The sequence below is a fragment of the Narcine bancroftii genome, chromosome 2, assembly GCF_036971445.1.
Source record: "Narcine bancroftii isolate sNarBan1 chromosome 2, sNarBan1.hap1, whole genome shotgun sequence".
NCBI lineage: Eukaryota > Metazoa > Chordata > Chondrichthyes > Torpediniformes > Narcinidae > Narcine > Narcine bancroftii.
The window spans coordinates 291,827,271-291,844,982 of record NC_091470.1 but is presented as its reverse complement, the minus strand read 5'-3'; the positions used below and the strand labels follow the sequence as shown (position 1 = coordinate 291,844,982).

Below are 17,712 nucleotides of genomic sequence, written 5' to 3'. Positions count from 1 at the left end.
GAACAGATACCGAGGAATAGGGTGCATATTTCCTTGAAAGTGGCAACTCATGTGGCCAAAATATGGAAAAAAGGGAGTTTGGCTTGTTGGCTTTCACTGGGTAGAGCAATAGAGTAAAAAAAAGTTGGGACATCATGATTCAGCTGTACAAGGCTTTAATAAGACCACTCGTGGAGTACCACTTGAAGCTGTAGTGAAGACATCAATATATTGGAAAGGCTGCAGATTCACCAGGAAATTGCCGAAATTGAAGCAGTTGAGTTATTCAGAGAGATTGGATTGTCTGGGTCTTCATTTCCCACAGTGAAGGAGGTTGAGGAATAATCTTATAGAGGTTTATAAAATCACGAAGGCATGGATAAAGTGAATGCTCACAGTCTTTTCCCCCCAGGTTAAATGATTCTTGAACTAGTAGGCATAGGTTTAAGGTGAGAGGGGAAAGATTTAGGAGGAACTTGAGAAGCAACTTTTTCCACTCAGAGGGCGGTCCACATCTGTTCTGAACTACCAAAGGAAACAGTAGAACTGGACACAATAACAACGTTCATAAGTCACTTGAACAGGAAAGGCTTAGAAGGATATGGACCAAATACAGGCAAATGAGACTAGCCTACGGTCCAACATGAATAAGTTAGGCTGAAGGGCCTGTTCTCTGCCTCATAACTCTATGTTGTGCTCTCACTCATACATGCACAGGCCAGGAAATGAACCAAAAACAATCTGGTCCAAAAGTTTATTGTGAACATTAAAAGCTCTTGCTGATAGTATGATGGATTTGCTTAAACTTCTGTGGATTGGAGGCAATTTCATCACAATTAGAATTTATGTTGTAAGACTAGTGTATAAAAAGTTGCATCAGTGCAACAATATAATGGATTAAGAAGCTGAAATACCTCCTGATTTCACCTATTTCTTCTCATTTATGTAATGATAATCAAAATTTAGAGACTCTCAAAAATATCACACAACTACAAGATAGCACATAGCAATTTATTTATTTTATGTGTTTATTTATTTCACAACATACATATGCTCTACATAGGCAGTTGGTGTACCACTCTGCTTTGATCACGGCAAAGGACCTACCGGTCACGACAGATTACAGCAAGAAACCTTAACCCAGTATATTGGCATAACTAAACAATCCTTCAGTATTTATGCAGTATCTGTGAATTATGCAAGAATCCAGAGATTATGTAATCAGAGCAAATGCAGGATACAAATAACTGCTACATGTATGACATTCAAAACTTTAATCCTGCAGAAACAAAGCCATTAAAAAAAACAAAAACACAACCTTCAAAAAGTGTCCAATTAATATGTGCTTAGTGAACACAGCATGCAAGATAAAACCTTCACACTTAAAATGTTACAGAATCACTGTTTCCATCATACAAACTATGTACATTCTATACACAGTGCATCAGATGCTCCCTTTTCCATCTCTCAATAGCAGCAAACATATCCTGTCATTGTGCATAGCAGTACAACTCAGGAGAGGAAAGGGTGTCTAAATATTTTATAGCTATTTAATAACCATTTACTATTTTGTTTTTCCCCTAAATATATCAGTGCTACATCTCCACATACACTTCGCATTCTGTAGATCCATCTAACTATTTAATTTTTTTCTAAGGGAGAAAGAAAAGTAAACACATGTTTAGTGCAAATAACTAATTTCAGGTAACTTTAACCCAATATTGTTCCTATGCATGAAATGTGGGATATAATTCTTCCATATTCTATGAGACCATTACAATTTATTTCCAATTTCTGAGATGGAGTACAACTTCGATTATCCGAAATCGGATTATCCAAAATTTTTGGACCCAGAAGTGACATCTGTTCAGCTCTGACAATTGTTTTGGATAATTCAGGATTTCAGAAAATTCAGAAATCCTCATTTATCTGAAAAATTTTGAAGCTGAAATGATATCATTTAGCCTCTGGAAAAAATGAGGATAACCTCATTTATCCAAATTTTTTTTTTTTTTTTTTTTTCGGAGCTGAACTGATGTCACAGGTTGAAAAAATGTTGGATTTATGGAAAAACCTTTGAGTAGAATTTCCAGTTTTTGGCGTTGGATTTATTTTATTTTGTTCTGATTGTTTTTTGGTGAGAATTAAATGTTTATTTCATGTTTAAAAAGCCTTCCCTTGTGAATGTTGTTGTTTAAACGCTGATTTGCTGTTTCTACTGGGCTGTTTTTAAAAAATGACTGATCTGAAAATATAATTTTTCCAAAATAGGCCCGGTCCTGATCATTTCGGATATTGGAGTTGTACTGTACTTTTAAAATGAATATAAACTACTTGGTTTTAAATATATATCTAGAAAGCAAACAAATCAATTTAAACCATAAAGGTATGTTTATTGTTCTTCAATTTGATGTAAATTGAGTTGAGGAAACTTCAGTGTATGAAGATGGATATTATTGCTTGAACCACAATGAGGCAAAGCAATATGAACAAATTTCTCCAAAATTAACCAGAGTTTTAGAATTAAAAAAAACTAAGATTGGTGTAGCCAAGTATGCAGAAAATAATCAGAATCCAATTAATTTAACAGAAAATCCATTAAATTGTCAGCTGAAGTTGTAGCACAAAATATGTAAGTTTACTACTGGTCTAAAGCTGCTGCAAAAGCTCCCTATTTACACTACTTGTAATATAAACCAGAAATGATATCATAATGATACAAAAATGATATCAGTCAGATTCAATGTCATTAAATTAAAATAAAAAATGACAAACACCTCTTAGACTGTTCACAAAAGTACTTAAGTTTCTCTAGAACCTTTGTGTACTGCACTAGACCTCAGCATCTGCAGATTTTCTTGCTTGCAGATATATCCTGGATCTTTACTCACTTCCAAATCTAATATTTTTCACAAAAATAGATGGAAAGTGTGATGTTCTATTAAACATGGTAAGCATTAACATGCTTACAGAATAAATGTGGAAATATATTTTATTAAAAAATGGATAATTGTGATTTGATCTTAAGGTGCAACTGACTAATAATGGATTTGCATGCAGTATTTTGCTTTAAAAATGGAGACGAAGAACTATTTAATCAATTTACAACTTAAGGCAAACATGCACATCCATCATTGGTTGAACATTTAAGTGCAAAGTATTTTAATCTGTCATTGTAACTAGATTTGGAAGAGGAATTGAATTTATCTGTACATAGACAGCTTATGTTACTGTGGAATGCTTAGGATAAAAGAATGTGTGCAGTTCTCATTTAGTATCTTTAGCAACTTTTATTTCAGAAGGTTAGAAATAAGGAAGGAAGCAGCACAAGAGCAATTCAAAGCAAGTAAGTTAATCAGTATAAAAGATCAGAAAATTTTTCTTCCTTCTGCTCAGAAATCATGGAATAAAGAGATGATTGAAAGTGAACACACACTCCTGCTCTCAATTTCTAGTACACATCAATGGTTACACGTATCCAAATATGAAAGTAATTAATCTATTTAAAGAAGTGTAGTTTGGAATGTGTGACCAACTATAATCATGTGTAATCAACAGAAATTAACAATGGTTTCTAGATTCTCAATCCTCACATATAAATACTATTAAGCATTAAAGCTGAAAATAATTTAAAGGAAATATACCCTTTCCTCTCAATTTATATCTTTTCCCTGCTTCTACGATACATTCAGAACACCATCTCACATTTCAGAGATTTGTGTTAAATACTTGTATTTCACCATTGTGAAATAAAAAAATCTTCATCCTGCCTACTTACATTATTAAAAAAATACTTGGTTTTATGCTTTACACACTTATTTGATCATATTGACATATCTTTACAATAAAGCATACCATAAGAGGAAATTATCTTGGTTTTGTCAATTGCCAAATATCTGATATTAGCTGCTTTAAATTTTCATGCTTGATTCCAAGCAACCAATCCTAATTGATTAGTGTTTGGTTAACAATTTGGATCAGTAGTAAAAAATATAACTACATGGCAATTACCCATTATATGGTATTATAATTCAAAGATAGCATTTAGTCTGGTTTTTTTTTTACAGCAAATCAAAGACAAAAGAGTGCAACTCAGACAAGTCTTGTTTCCACCTCACCCATCCATGTGTTTCTTCTATTTAAAATATCGGCTATCTTATTAGCACATATTATACTTAGCAAAAGCAGCTTTTAGTTTTGATTAGGTTTGACTATTACATAGCAGAATAATGAACAAATGTAATCCTCCAGAAAAACCACACCTAAATTGTTACGAGTTAAGTATACGACAAAATTCACCAGCTCTCAGTTTTGGTGTATATTCATTGTCTGCTTAGGCAATGGCCAGTCACAGAATCAGGGTCCTGCTAATGCTGCTGCTATTATATGCATTAAGATACCTCCGAGCTTGTTCAGTCATTATTAGCTGATCCTCTGTCTTTCCGCAAGCAACTGCTTCCCATTCACTGGTCATCTGTGTATCATACAAAGTAGGAAACAAAGTCAGAAAGCTTCTACAAAATGATACTCATGACTTATGGTGACCAAAGAGACAATCCAAAGCTTTCAATCATTCTTACAATAATCTAGTTCTTTGAGGGATACTCAGAAGTTGCACCGGGACAATTCTTGCATAATTTTACAACAGAAATTCACATTCACGCTAGAAATGGCATAAAATCACATGCTCCCCAAGTGCACTTCACCTTTTGTCCATCAGAAGACTAATGAACAATCTAAATCAATCACAAATCAACTGAGTTAAGAAAAGCAATTTGTCATGGGTTTTAATAACAGCACTACGTGGAACAACAATAACAAATCATGCAATCTCCAATGACAAACATTCTCACATTTATCTGCAAAAATGAACAGCTCAAGCTCTGTTTTATTTGTATATTACTAACCATAAGAATGGAATTTCCAAGTCAATTCTAACAACTGAAAATCTTTCCCATCTTTTCATTGTTGCAAACATGGTAGAAGTAAAAGTTCACTTAAGTTTCCAAAGTAGTTTTTATAGAGTATCCTGGTTCACAAACTGTCCTGGAATTACTGCAGAAGAGTTTCAAACAGTTGGTGTAGCTTGCCAAATGACTGTTTGGTTATGGGCTTCTCACTTGGAAATTCAATTGTCCTCAAGCCCAAGGTGTTCCTACTAAAATCACCTTTCAATCAATGAGGTTGGTGCAGAGTACTCAATGGAAATCAAGGTGTATAGTTGAAAAGTGTATATTACTGTTAGACACAGACTGAGAATTTAGAGCTAATGAAAGTATCAAAAAAGTGCTGATGACATAGTTCAAAGGCCAACAGGATAGGGTATAGGTGCCACAAGACTTGTACCACCAGTTTCAAGAAGAGTTGCTACCCCTCCACCATCAGACTCCTCAATTACAAACTCAATCAGAGGCTCATTTAAGGACTCTTATTTTGCACATAATTTATTTCTGATTATATTTTTTTCTATATTGCTCAGTTTGTTTACATTTATTTCTCTCTATATATTTCTCACTTCTTGAATACAGTTTTTTGCACTACCGATAAGAAGAAATTCTGCCTGGCTTGCAGGATAAAGAATCTTTGGTTTGTATGTGATGTCATGTATGCACTCTGACAATAAATCTGAACTTGGAACTTTGAGCTAACAGTGCCTTCCATAATGTTTGGGACAAAGACACTTTTTTTCCTTTATTTGCCCCTGTGCTCCAGTTTTACATTTGTAATTAAAAGAAATAACAAAGTTGGAAAGAGAATCACAGAATCAAGTGAATGATGAGAAACAAAAAATATTGGAATTTAAAAAATTGAAATTAAATGAAATACAAACATATAAAGTGGAGAGAGATACAAGGTGAACTCGACAAAAATATCACAAATTGGGAGATAGAGCCCATAAAGTTTTAGCATGGTAACTGAAGGCAGAGCAATTATCGAGAACAATAATAGCAAAAAGAAGAATCAGGTCATCTTACTTATAAAACACAGGTTATTAATGACGTTGTTATGAAATTTTATAAGAGATAATATCAATCAGAATCCTTGAAGGATGGAGATAAAATAGATGACTATTTATCACAAATATTGCTGGAATTAAATATTGATAAAAAGACTGAATTAACAAATTCTTCTACTGTTACAAAATTATATGACATATTGATGTCTTTACCAAAGGTAAGGCTCCAGGAGAAGATGGTTTCTCTCTGGAGTTTTACAAAGAATTTAAAGAGTTATTGATCCCTAATTTATGGGATTGCTAGATCAAATGAATGATTCCTATGATTTACCAGAGTCATTTAAAACAGCATTAATAACAGTTATTCCAAAAAAAAGGGAAGGATCCTTTGCTTCCATCTTCATATAGACCAATATCATTACTGAATACAGATTATAAAATTTTGTCTAAATTAATAGCTAATAGCTTAGCTAAATGTTTACCTAAATTGATAAATACGGACAAAACAGGTTTTATAAAGAATAGATCAGCCAATAATATTTTTATGTTTATTAAATGTAGCTCAAAAAAGAAAAATACCATCAGTAGCTTTGGCTTCAGATGCAGAAACAGCATTTGACAGATTAGAATGGGACTATCTATTTAAAGTATTGAAGATATTTGGAATTCTAATAAATTTTATATATTGGATAAGTGCATTATATGATCAACCAAAGGCTAAAGTAGTTACAAATAGATAAATATCAAAACTTTTTTTATTGGAAAGATTATCTAGACAAGGGGTTGTCCATTGTCACCTTTTTTATTTGCGTTGGCTATAGAACCTTTAGCAGAGGTGAAATGAAGAGATAATAAGATTAAGGCTTTAAGATAAAAGATAAAGAACATAAAATTAGTCTTTTGCAGATGATGACATCTTACAAACCCTGAAATTTCATTTTAAAAAAAGTAAATGTTCGACTGGCAAAGTATGAGTTAATATCAGGCTATAAAGTAATTGATAAAAGTGAAATGATGCCAATAATTCAGATTCATTATACTCAAGCTAAGAAAATGACAAAATGTAAATGGCAGACGGAGGCGGTCAAATATTCAGGAATAAATATTGATCAGAATTTGAATAATTTATTTAAATTAAATTATATACCTTTACTGAAGAAAATTAAAGCAGACTTAATAAGATGGAAGGATTTACCAATTTCTTTAATAGGAAGGATAAATTGTGTGAAGATGAATATTTTTTCTAGAATACAATACCTATTCCAATCATTACCAATTTTTGTACCAATGTTTTTCAAAATTTAAATAAAAATGTAAGAAATTTATTTGGCGAGACAAAATGCCCAGGATGGTATTGGAAAAATTAACATGGAAATATGATCAGGGGGACTACAAATGTCTAATTTTAAAAATTATTACAAAGCAGCTCAACTTAGATTTTTGATTTCCTGTTATCAGATTGGTGAAAAGACAGCTTGGGTACAAAGTGAAATGAGTAAAATAAAGAAACTAATTCCAAATATATTTTGTATAAATGTCACAAAGAACTGTTGAAAGGGAAAATAGATACACCAGTTTTGAAACATATACTTAAAGTAAGGAATGGAATTCATGTAGAAAGAGGAATGAAGAATTATCAATTACCTAGAATGTTATTAAAGCAAAATCCTTTAATTCCTTTGACAGTTAATAATTCATTTTTTTGATATTTGGTATAACTGTGGAATAAAAAGGATAGGGGATTGTTTTTTGGATTTTTTTTGACTTTTGACCAACTGAAAGACAAATATATCAAATAATACTATTTTTTCTTATTATCAACTTAAATCATACTTAAAAAGAAAGTTAGGACTGAATTTTAAATTACCTGAACAAAGCCAATTTGAATATTTAATAACTGATATGTTTATCAGAAAATTTATTACTGATATGTATATAAAATTGCAAGAGACTACGCAGAAAAAAGATCTATTTAAATCTAAATTGAGATGGGAAAATGATTTAAATATACAAATTCAACAAGACGTATGGCCAAAACTATGTTATGAAAGTATAACCAGTACAATTAATGTCAGATATCGAATGATATAATTTTTTACATCAATTATTTTATACTCTACATAAATTACATGGACTTAATTCAAATTGCTCTGATCAATGTTTTAGATGCAATGAAGAGGTAGGAATCTTTTTACATGCAGTGTGCCAGTGTGAAAAAGTTGAAAAATTTTGTGAAGATGTAAGTATTTTACTGGAACAAGTTATGAAGATGCAAGTTCTGAAAGACTCAAAAATATTTTTGTTAGGGGATATTCATGATTTGAAGTTAGATATTTATCAGTGGAAGTTTTTAAGTGTAGCAATAGCAGAGGCAAAGAAATGTATGGCCGTAATGTGGAAACTAGGCAATAATGTGGGGCTGAATAGATGGCAAATGGAATTACAAAATTGTATACCGTAGGAGAAAATAACATATAATTTATGGAATCAACAAGAAAAATTTTAAGATTTGGAAACCTGACATTGATAAGAGTTCATCTACGCCGTCTGCTGCTCCCACTCCAACTCACCCTAGTTAATTTAAGGTCTAAGATTATATTTGTAAATTTGAAATTTAATTAATCAATAAAGGATATCCTATTTTGTTCTTACTCTTTTGGGGAGGGAGGGTAGGGTAAGCAAATATAAAATTATGTATTCTTTTTGCATTTTTTAAAAATTCTGCATGATTATGGATAAGTACTGTATTTGTTATTGATGCAAATGAAAAATAATATTTTCAAACAAAAGAAACAATGTAAAAAGAAGTGGCCCCAGCCTTGACCCCTGAGAAACACCACAGGTAACCAGTAGCCAACCAGAATAAGATCCCTTTATTCCCACTCCGTTCAATGCCGATCAACCAGTGCTCTACCCATGCTAATATCATTCCTGTAATTCGACACCGTGAGCAGGAAAGGGCTTTGGCAAATACTAGAGCGCATCGGATGTCCCCCAAAGTTCCTCAACATGATTATCCAACTGCACGAAAACCAACAAGGTCGGGTCAGATACAGCAATGAGCTCTCTGAACCCTTCTCCATTAACAATGGCGTGAAGCAAGGCTGTGTTCTCGCACCAACCCTCTTTTCAATCTTCTTCAGCATGATGCTGAACCAAGCCATGAAAGACCCCAACAATGAAGACGCTGTTTACATCCGGTACCGCATGGATGGCAGTCTCTTCAATCTGAGGCGCCTGCAAGCTCACACCAAGACACAAGAGCAACTTGTCCGTGAACTACTCTTTGCAGACAATGCCGCTTTAGTTGCCCATTCAGAGCCAGCTCTTCAGCGCTTGACGTCCTCCTTTGCGGAAACTGCCAAAATGTTTGGCCTGGAAGTCAGCCTGAAGAAAACTGAGGTCCTCCATCAGCCAGCTCCCCACCATGACTACCAGCCCCCCCACATCTCCATCGGGCACACAAAACTCAAAACGGTCAACCAGTTTACCTATCTCGGCTGCACCATTTCATCAGATGCAAGGATCGACAATGAAATAGACAACAGACTCGCCAAGGCAAATAGCGCCTTTGGAAGACTACACAAAAGAGTCTGGAAAAACAACCAACTGAAAAACCTCACAAAGATAAGCGTATACAGAGCCGTTGTCATACCCACACTCCTGTTCGGCTCGGAATCATGGGTCCTCTACCGGCACCACCTACGGCTCCTAGAACGCTTCCACCAGCGTTGTCTCCGCTCCATCCTCAACATCCATTGGAGCGCTTTCATCCCTAATGTCGAGGTACTCGAGATGGCAGAGGTCGACAGCATCGAGTCCACGCTGCTGAAGATCCAGCTGCGCTGGATGGGTCACGTCTCCAGAATGGAGGACCATCGCCTTCCCAAGATCGTGTTATATGGCGAGCTCTCCACTGGCCACCGTGACAGAGGTGCACCAAAGAAAAGGTACAAGGACTGCCTAAAGAAATCTCTTGGTGCCTGCCACATTGACCACCGCCAGTGGGCTGATAACGCCTCAAACCGTGCATCTTGGCGCCTCACAGTTTGGCGGGCAGCAACCTCCTTTGAAGAAGACCGCAGAGCCCACCTCACTGACAAAAGGCAAAGGAGGAAAAACCCAACACCCAACCCCAACCAACCAATTTTCCCCTGCAACCGCTGCAACCGTGTCTGCCTGTCCCGCATCGGACTTGTCAGCCACAAACGAGCCTGCAGCTGACGTGGACTTTTTACCCCCTCCATAAATCTTCGTCCGCGAAGCCAAGCCAAAGAATTCCATGGGCTCTCATCTTGTTAAGCAACCTTATGTGCAGCAGCTTGCCAAATATATTTTGAAACTCCAAATATACAACAACCACTGCAAGTCCTTTATCTTGCCTGCTTGTGATTTCCTCGAAGAATTCCAGTAGGTTTGTCAGGCAAGATTTTCCTATAAGGAAACCATGCTGACTTTAGCCTATCTTGTCATGCAATTCCAGGTACTCCATAACCTGACCCTTGAGGCCTTCGGTTGCTGTGACACTGTTAAAAATTTAATGGAAAAATTCAGTTGCAAATTGCATCCTTGGAAAGTTTGGTTGAATATTTCCCTGAATTTTCAACCAAGAATTCCATCTTTCTATAATCTAGCAAGATCACCCATGGTATTCATGCTTCAACATTCCTTTATTGTTTATCTCAATCTTTATTGTACTTGCTTAATTCAGCATAACACTGCACTTAAACTGATTGCTTATACATGGAAAACACAGTTATCTCTTTATTGGGTTATTAATTAACCCCTTTTCCAAAATACTTCTATGAAAAGTTTCAGGATTTGTTATAAATTTGAAAACAAACAATGGCAGATGTAACATTTAACAAAACAATATTGGTTTCACTGTTATAACCCAACACAAAGCCTAATAAGCAACTGACGTGACATTATTCAAAATCTTTCGAGGGGAACACATTTTTAAGTGTTTTATCCCCTTCAAGAAAATTAAATTCAACACAAAAAATGCAGATCAGGCAGTATTCATTGAAAGAGAAATCATTAATGTTTCAAGTCTGGGACCCTTTACTGAAGATTAATGCTTTGTTCCAGATCTGCCATTTCAGGTTTAATTGGACATTGAGAGTTGTAAATATAGCTCATACCAGCAGTCAAACCCCCTTCTCTTGACTAACTCCATCTATACTTCCCACTGCCTTAGAAAAGCAGCCAACATATTAAAAGTCATTTAATCTTAATCACAGTCTCTTCACTCTTCTCCCCTTGGGAGAATTCATGATATGAGATCACCATATTCAAGGGCCATTTCTTTGTTGCTGTTATCAGACTCCTGCACAAACCTCCATCTAGTAAGATAATGGTGTCTTTGCTCTGTACTAACTGATGTCTTTCTGTAACTGCACTCTATAATGCTTTTTTTTTCTCCTCTGTGTTCAGTTTGGGTTAACTAGCTGGACTGCTCACAAAACAAACTTTCTCACTACAGCTTGGTTTACATGACAATAAAACTTGAACATTGCTCAAGTTACCAAATGTTGCTTTTAGTAAACCAGAATCTTTCACCTCGCTTTTGATCGTCTAAAACAGTGGTTCTCAACCATTATTTCCCACTCACACACCACTTTAAGTAATCCCTATGGCATAGTGCTCTGCGGTTAGTAAGGGATTACTTAAGGTGGTATGTGAGTGAAAAAAATGTTGAAAACCACTGGTCTAAAAGCATACACTTCGATCTCTTTAACAGTCATGCCGTTTGCAAATTATTAAAAGTAGCCCAAATTTTTTTTGAATATTTTATTTACAAATTTTAAACCACAATAATAATTAAGTTTCATTAAATTCAAAAATTATACCAAAAAAATTATACATAAGAAACCCCCTTTCCCTCTCCCATCTCCCCAAAACCCTTAGAAAGTAAAAAGTAAGAAAAAGAGATTAAAGAAAGAAGGACTGAAGAATGCCAAGGAAATAGAGCATTTATATCATAAAGTCTAATATTGGAGGTTTCCAAGAAGTGAGGTCTTCAGAGAATTTATCCAACATATAAACCCACATTTTGTAACTATGGATCCCATATTTTCCAAAAAAATATTTATTTTGTAAACTATAAGCAATCTTCTCTAATGGCATAGAGCTACGAAATTCTGCATGCCATCTTTCCATACCTAAATCTATATCTGACTTCCATGATATTGCTATGCATTTCCTAGAAACTGATAAAGCAATTTGTACAAATTCAATTTGATATATAGTTGATTTTAATTTAGGTCTTATAACCTTAATATTACTCAATAATAACACAGATCATGTCGGAACTTGATTCCCGTAATCCATTCCAAAAGGTTACTGACTACCAACCAAAAGTATCTAACTTTAGAACACTGCCAAGTAGAATGAAAAAAAATTCCAATCTCACACCAAGACCTAAAGCATAAATCTGATATAACAGGATTCAGCCTATTTAATTTTTGTGGAGTCAAATATAACAGATGGAAAAAAATATATTGAATATATCTAACATTCAAAATTTTTGTCCATATTAATCTTACACAATTCCATCCAAACTTCCTCATTTATTTGTCTATTTAAATTTACTTCTTATCTTAATCTCGCTTTATACACCCCTATTTTGGAGGCTTTCCTTTGAAATAAATTATACATTACAGAAATAAATTTATTTACATTACTATTACAAATCAATAATTCCAGTTTACTCTGACTAGGTAACATCAAACTTTGACCAATTTTCAAAAAAGCCTTAACTTGATAGTAACAGATAAAAGTATTATTAGGCACATTAAATTTATTCTCCATTCATTCAAATGTTATAAATCTCCTAGCCTCAAAACAATCCTTTATCCTCTCAATACCTATCCACATCCAAGTCCTCAAAATTTGATTATCCATAGAAAATGAAATGTCTATTTTGCAAAGAGGCATTTTTGAGAAACTAAACCTTTCATACCTATTTCATTATCAATATTATTCCATAATTCAATCAAATGTTTCAAAATAGTTGTTTCCCTACTTCCTACCAACAATTTAAAGTTCCATTTATAGATAAAATCCTGTAAGTTTATTTCTCCTATTTTACTAAATTGTAAATTCACCCAAGCAGGAAATTTTATCTAAACTAAACAAATCTCAATTGAGCAGCTTTATAACAATTCTTAAAATGGCACCCAATTCAAACATCCAAGTCAATTTTTCCAAAGAAACCCTTGCCATTTTTCCTTTCCATAAAAACATCTTAAAACTCGCATTTAAATCCTTAAAAACATTTTGAGGGATTGAGATTGGGTGACTGAAAAAGATATTGAACTCTATCGAAAATATTAATCTTAACACAATTTACCCTACCTACTAGAGTAATTGATAGGGTATTCCATTTGTTCAAATCTTCAACAATTTTATTAAGGTAAATAATTTAATTTACATATATATATTTTAAAGTCATTATCAACCCAAATACCTAAATACCAGCATCTGGCCACCTAAATTTAGTAACCATTTTACAATTAGTATAATCACCCCTAACTAAAGGCATAATTTCACTTTTCTCCCAATTAATTTTATATTCCAATCTTACATGTAATTGAGGCAAATAATTTATAGGATCAGTCAAATAAACCAAAACATCATCAGCAAATAAATTAATTTTATATTCCTCTTGATTAACCTTTCATCTTAGAATCTTGTCTTATAAGCTCTGCTAAGCGTCCTATTGCCAAAATAAACAAGGCTGGTGACTCGAACTAGTTAATGGAAAAGAAGTAGAAATTTGTCCATTAGTCACCGCCCTTGCACACGGATTTTTATATAGGGCTTTAACCCAATTTATAAATGTTAACTCAAAGCCAAACTTTTATAATACTTTAAATTTAAAAATCCCAAAATGAAGATGTGCAAGATGTGCAAGAAGCATAAATTGCAATTGTACATGCTCTAAGATGTTTTGCTATTTCTAACTGTCTTACCCTTTCATACAACTTTATAGCCGCAAATCATAAATCAAATTTTCAAAAAATGACATGAATGAAGTAGAGCATGTCACTTGTTAAAAATTAAAATTTCTAAGAGAAAAAGATTCTTCCAGTTGTGTTTTGATTGCTTTGTAAAATATATTTAATGATTGCATACATATACACCATAAAACACCAATGCTATAAGCTTACCTGCAATGGGATCTCAAATCGTACAGTTTTTGAAGTATTTTGCTGTTTAATTTCAGACAAAATAACACTTCTGCTCCAAGTACTTGTGGTGACATCTGATTTTTCTGGTAAAAGTGTTCTCAGTAATGAAGTGTTCAACAAGTTTTCAGACTGTAAAGCAGAATAAATTTCTCCAATTCAATTATTTTTCTTCAATTCTCACATTATTTCCTCATGAAAAAGGACAGGCATGATTTTTAACATTTATCCATTTATTTAAAATGGCTCCTAGAAGAAGGGCAGGGAAGCCAGGAAATTCAGGCAAGAGAGCAGAGATGTCCCAAACATCGACCTAACAAAGCAGAAGCTTTGGGGCACATATAAAAGTGATTAAATTCACAGGGCTTGATCAAGTGTACCCTAAGATGTTGTGGGAAGCAATGGAAGAAATTGGAAGGGACCCAGCAGAGATTTTTGCATCTTCCTTAGGTACTGGAAGACTAAAGGATGGCTAATTATTTAAGAAGGCCAAGGACCAACCAGGGAACTCAGGTCAGTGAGCCAACTTTGGTGGGAAAGTTACTGGAAGGAATTCTGAAAGATAGGGTTTATTTTTAGTTGGAAAGTCAAGAACTGATTAGTATGATGTTGTCCATGAGAAAAAAATGTCTCATGACTTTGATTTTAGTTTTTATTTTAAACATCTCTAGTGTCCTGTCCTGGTCCACCCACGTCAACATAATGGCAAGGAGTATACCAGCACCTCTACTTCTTCAAAAGCCTGAGGAATTAGGCATACCAACTGCATCCCTCAACTTCTATAGAAACATTACTGAAAAGTATTTTGTTCGGGTGTATGATATGGAAACTGCAAAGAATTGTGAACACAGCTTAGACTGCGTCACACCACACTCCTCCCCCCCTCAATCGACTCCATCCTTCTACCTTGGAAAAGCAGCCAATCTATGAAAAGACTCACACCATCCCAGCCACACTCTAATTCACCAATGTGAGATCATACACCACCAGATTCAAGAACAGTGTTTTTCCTGCTGTTATCCTGAATGAACCTCACACTAGTAAAATTATTTTGCCTTTGCTCTATCCTAACCAATGCAAAACAATCACACCATGGATCGTGACGTCACAATGAGCACAGCAGTTAGCATAATGCTACTACAGTGCCAGCAACCCAAGTTCAAATCCAGCGCTGTCTGTAAGGTGTTTGTACCTTCTCCCTGTGTTCTCTGGATTTGAGGGTACTCTGGTTTCCTTCCATCTTCAAAAAGTATAAGGTTGTAGGTTAATTGGGTGGCACAAATTTAAATGGCTGGAATCAGCTTCAATCATGTAGTTAATACAAATTAAAAATTAAAATTTGAATATGTCCACAAGGATTGCCGAGAGCAAGAATGTAAACATCATCTGTGTGGATTTTAGCAAGGCTTTGACAATCTCCCATCGTAGGTTAGTCCTGAAGGATAGTTGGAATCCTGAGTGAGCTGGCCAATAGGGTGCAAAACTGTTTTGGAAATGGAGAGTTGTTTTTTTTTAAAAGATTGGAGGCCTGCAACCAATGGTGTGCTGTGGATATTAGTGCTGTATCTACTGTTGTTGGTAATTTATATTAATGACTTAGATGGGAATGCATCTGGTATGTTTATTAAATTGTACAAAACACCCAAATTCATGGTGTGGTGGACATCAAGAAGATTTTCCAAGTCTACAACAGGATCAACTGGGAAAGTGCATTAAGGAATGGCTGATGGAATTTAACTCGGGCAAGTGCAAAGTTATGTATTTTGGGAAGTTAAACAAGGAGAAAATATACACAGCAAATGGCAGGACCCTGGGGAGAGTTGCCGTGGAACAGAGAGGCCTGGGGTATAAGAACAGTTCCCTTAAAGTGACAGTATAATGAAGGCAGCACATAGGATTGGGTACTGAATACAAGAGTTAGGCAATCAGGATGTTTGTGAAGCACATCTGGACTCTTATGTGCAGTTCTGGTCACCATACTGTAGGAAGGACATAGTCAAATTAGAGACAGCACAAAAAAGATACACAAGAATATAGCTTGGATGGGAGGGCTTCAGTTGGAAGTAGAGATTGGATAGGCTGTTTTGTCAGGGGCAAAGGAAGACGAGGGATTACCTTATACAGGTTTATAAATTTATGGGAGGCATACACAAGATGAATTGTCAGTATTTTTCCCAAGAGTCTGAATCTATGGGCCACTGGCTTAAAAAAGGGATGGGGGGGGGGGGGAGAAATGTTTAAATGAAACCCAAAAGGCAGGTTTTTTTAATACGTGGGTGATGAGTATATGGAACATCCCTATCAGAGGAAATGGTGGAGGCTGGTGCACTGAACATTTGACCAGACATTCAGCCTGGGACATGGATAGGAAAGGGATACGACCCATATACTTGCAAACAGGACAAGCTCAGGGGGGACACCTCATTCAGTAGAGATGAGCCTGATGATCAAGTTTCATGTTCCATGTTGTTTAATTCTAGCCAACAGATCTGTAATTTTTATTTTCTTGTGGAAAACAAGTATCCTAAAAAAAATTCAGAAGTTCTTTAAAAACTTAATTTTGCCCAAAATTAACTTTTTTTTTTGCCTCCTGAAGGTGCCAGTTTTTACTGGGGATCAATTTCCTCTAATGTGAAAAAACCATTGTAGGGAAAACAGGTCAACACCACACACACATTACAGAAATCAGAATCTAGAAAGTGGACCCTGACTTTTTCTCCTGCTACCAATCAAAACCTAAAAAGCACAAATGCCTTGTAAATGAATCCAAAAGATTTAAAATTATATCAATCATACAAAAAAGTCTTCTCAATTTTTACAAAACATCACCATAATGGTTGACATACAGCGACAATAAAAACATCAAATTTGACTATTAATGTTAGTAAAGGTGATGTGCCACAGCAATTGACAATGGAGCCTCAGCTATTCACAATTTACATAAATAAAAATAGTACTCTAAATTTGCTTACAAGAAGGTAATGATGAGGACACAAGGAAGTATCAACAAATTATAGCAGGAAATATAGAGAAGCATGCAATCAAAATGATGAGAGTTGAGATAGGCTGTGGGATGTGGCTGTCCCAACATAGGAAAAGATTAATGTGCAACCATAGCATTTAGTTAGGAAGGCAAATAAAATGTTGTTTATTGGTAAGGAATTGAATATAAAGTAGGGAGACTGAGCTTTAGTTATATAAAGCACAGTATTCATCTCCTTAAAGATGCTAATACATTGGAAGCAATTCTGAGAAGGTGAACCATGAATGAGAAATTCAAGAGTTATATCATGGGGAAAGGTTGAACAGGCTAAATTTATACCTGATGTAGTTTAGAATATAAAGAGGGAACTTGATTGAAATGAATATAATCCTGAAGGGTAATGCAAGGTGGATGAGGAATGGATTTTTTGCCTTGTGGAAGATTTCAGGAGGACAGGTCATTGGGATTTTTTAAAAAAGGTGTTTGTGCATTCAAGATATTTAAAAGAAAACTCTCCAAGAATCATGAGTTTTTGAACTGTAAGGGTGGTAAAAGCAGTCTTTGAATATTCTTAATTCAGCTTCTTAATAATCATATGGGTG

At 34.8% G+C, this 17,712-nt stretch overlaps 1 protein-coding gene across 5 annotated transcripts in view; it reads right to left on the bottom strand.

Annotated features, from left to right (window-relative positions):
* Window positions 1-987: 987 nt before the first annotated feature.
* Window positions 988-17,712, bottom strand: part of mybl1 (v-myb avian myeloblastosis viral oncogene homolog-like 1) — an 84,114-nt gene continuing 67,389 nt past the window's right edge. For 3 of the 5 annotated variants that reach the window (XM_069921356.1, XM_069921352.1, XM_069921355.1), the window contains 2 exons: window positions 14,110-14,259; window positions 988-4,453 (listed from right to left, as the gene is read on the bottom strand). In XM_069921356.1, the coding sequence (XP_069777457.1) occupies window positions 4,328-4,453; window positions 14,110-14,259 (276 nt within the window). In that variant the 3' untranslated portion in view covers window positions 988-4,327. The remainder of the gene's footprint in view (window positions 4,454-14,109; window positions 14,260-17,712) is intronic. The other 2 variants (XM_069921354.1, XM_069921353.1) reach the window with 2 other exon arrangements.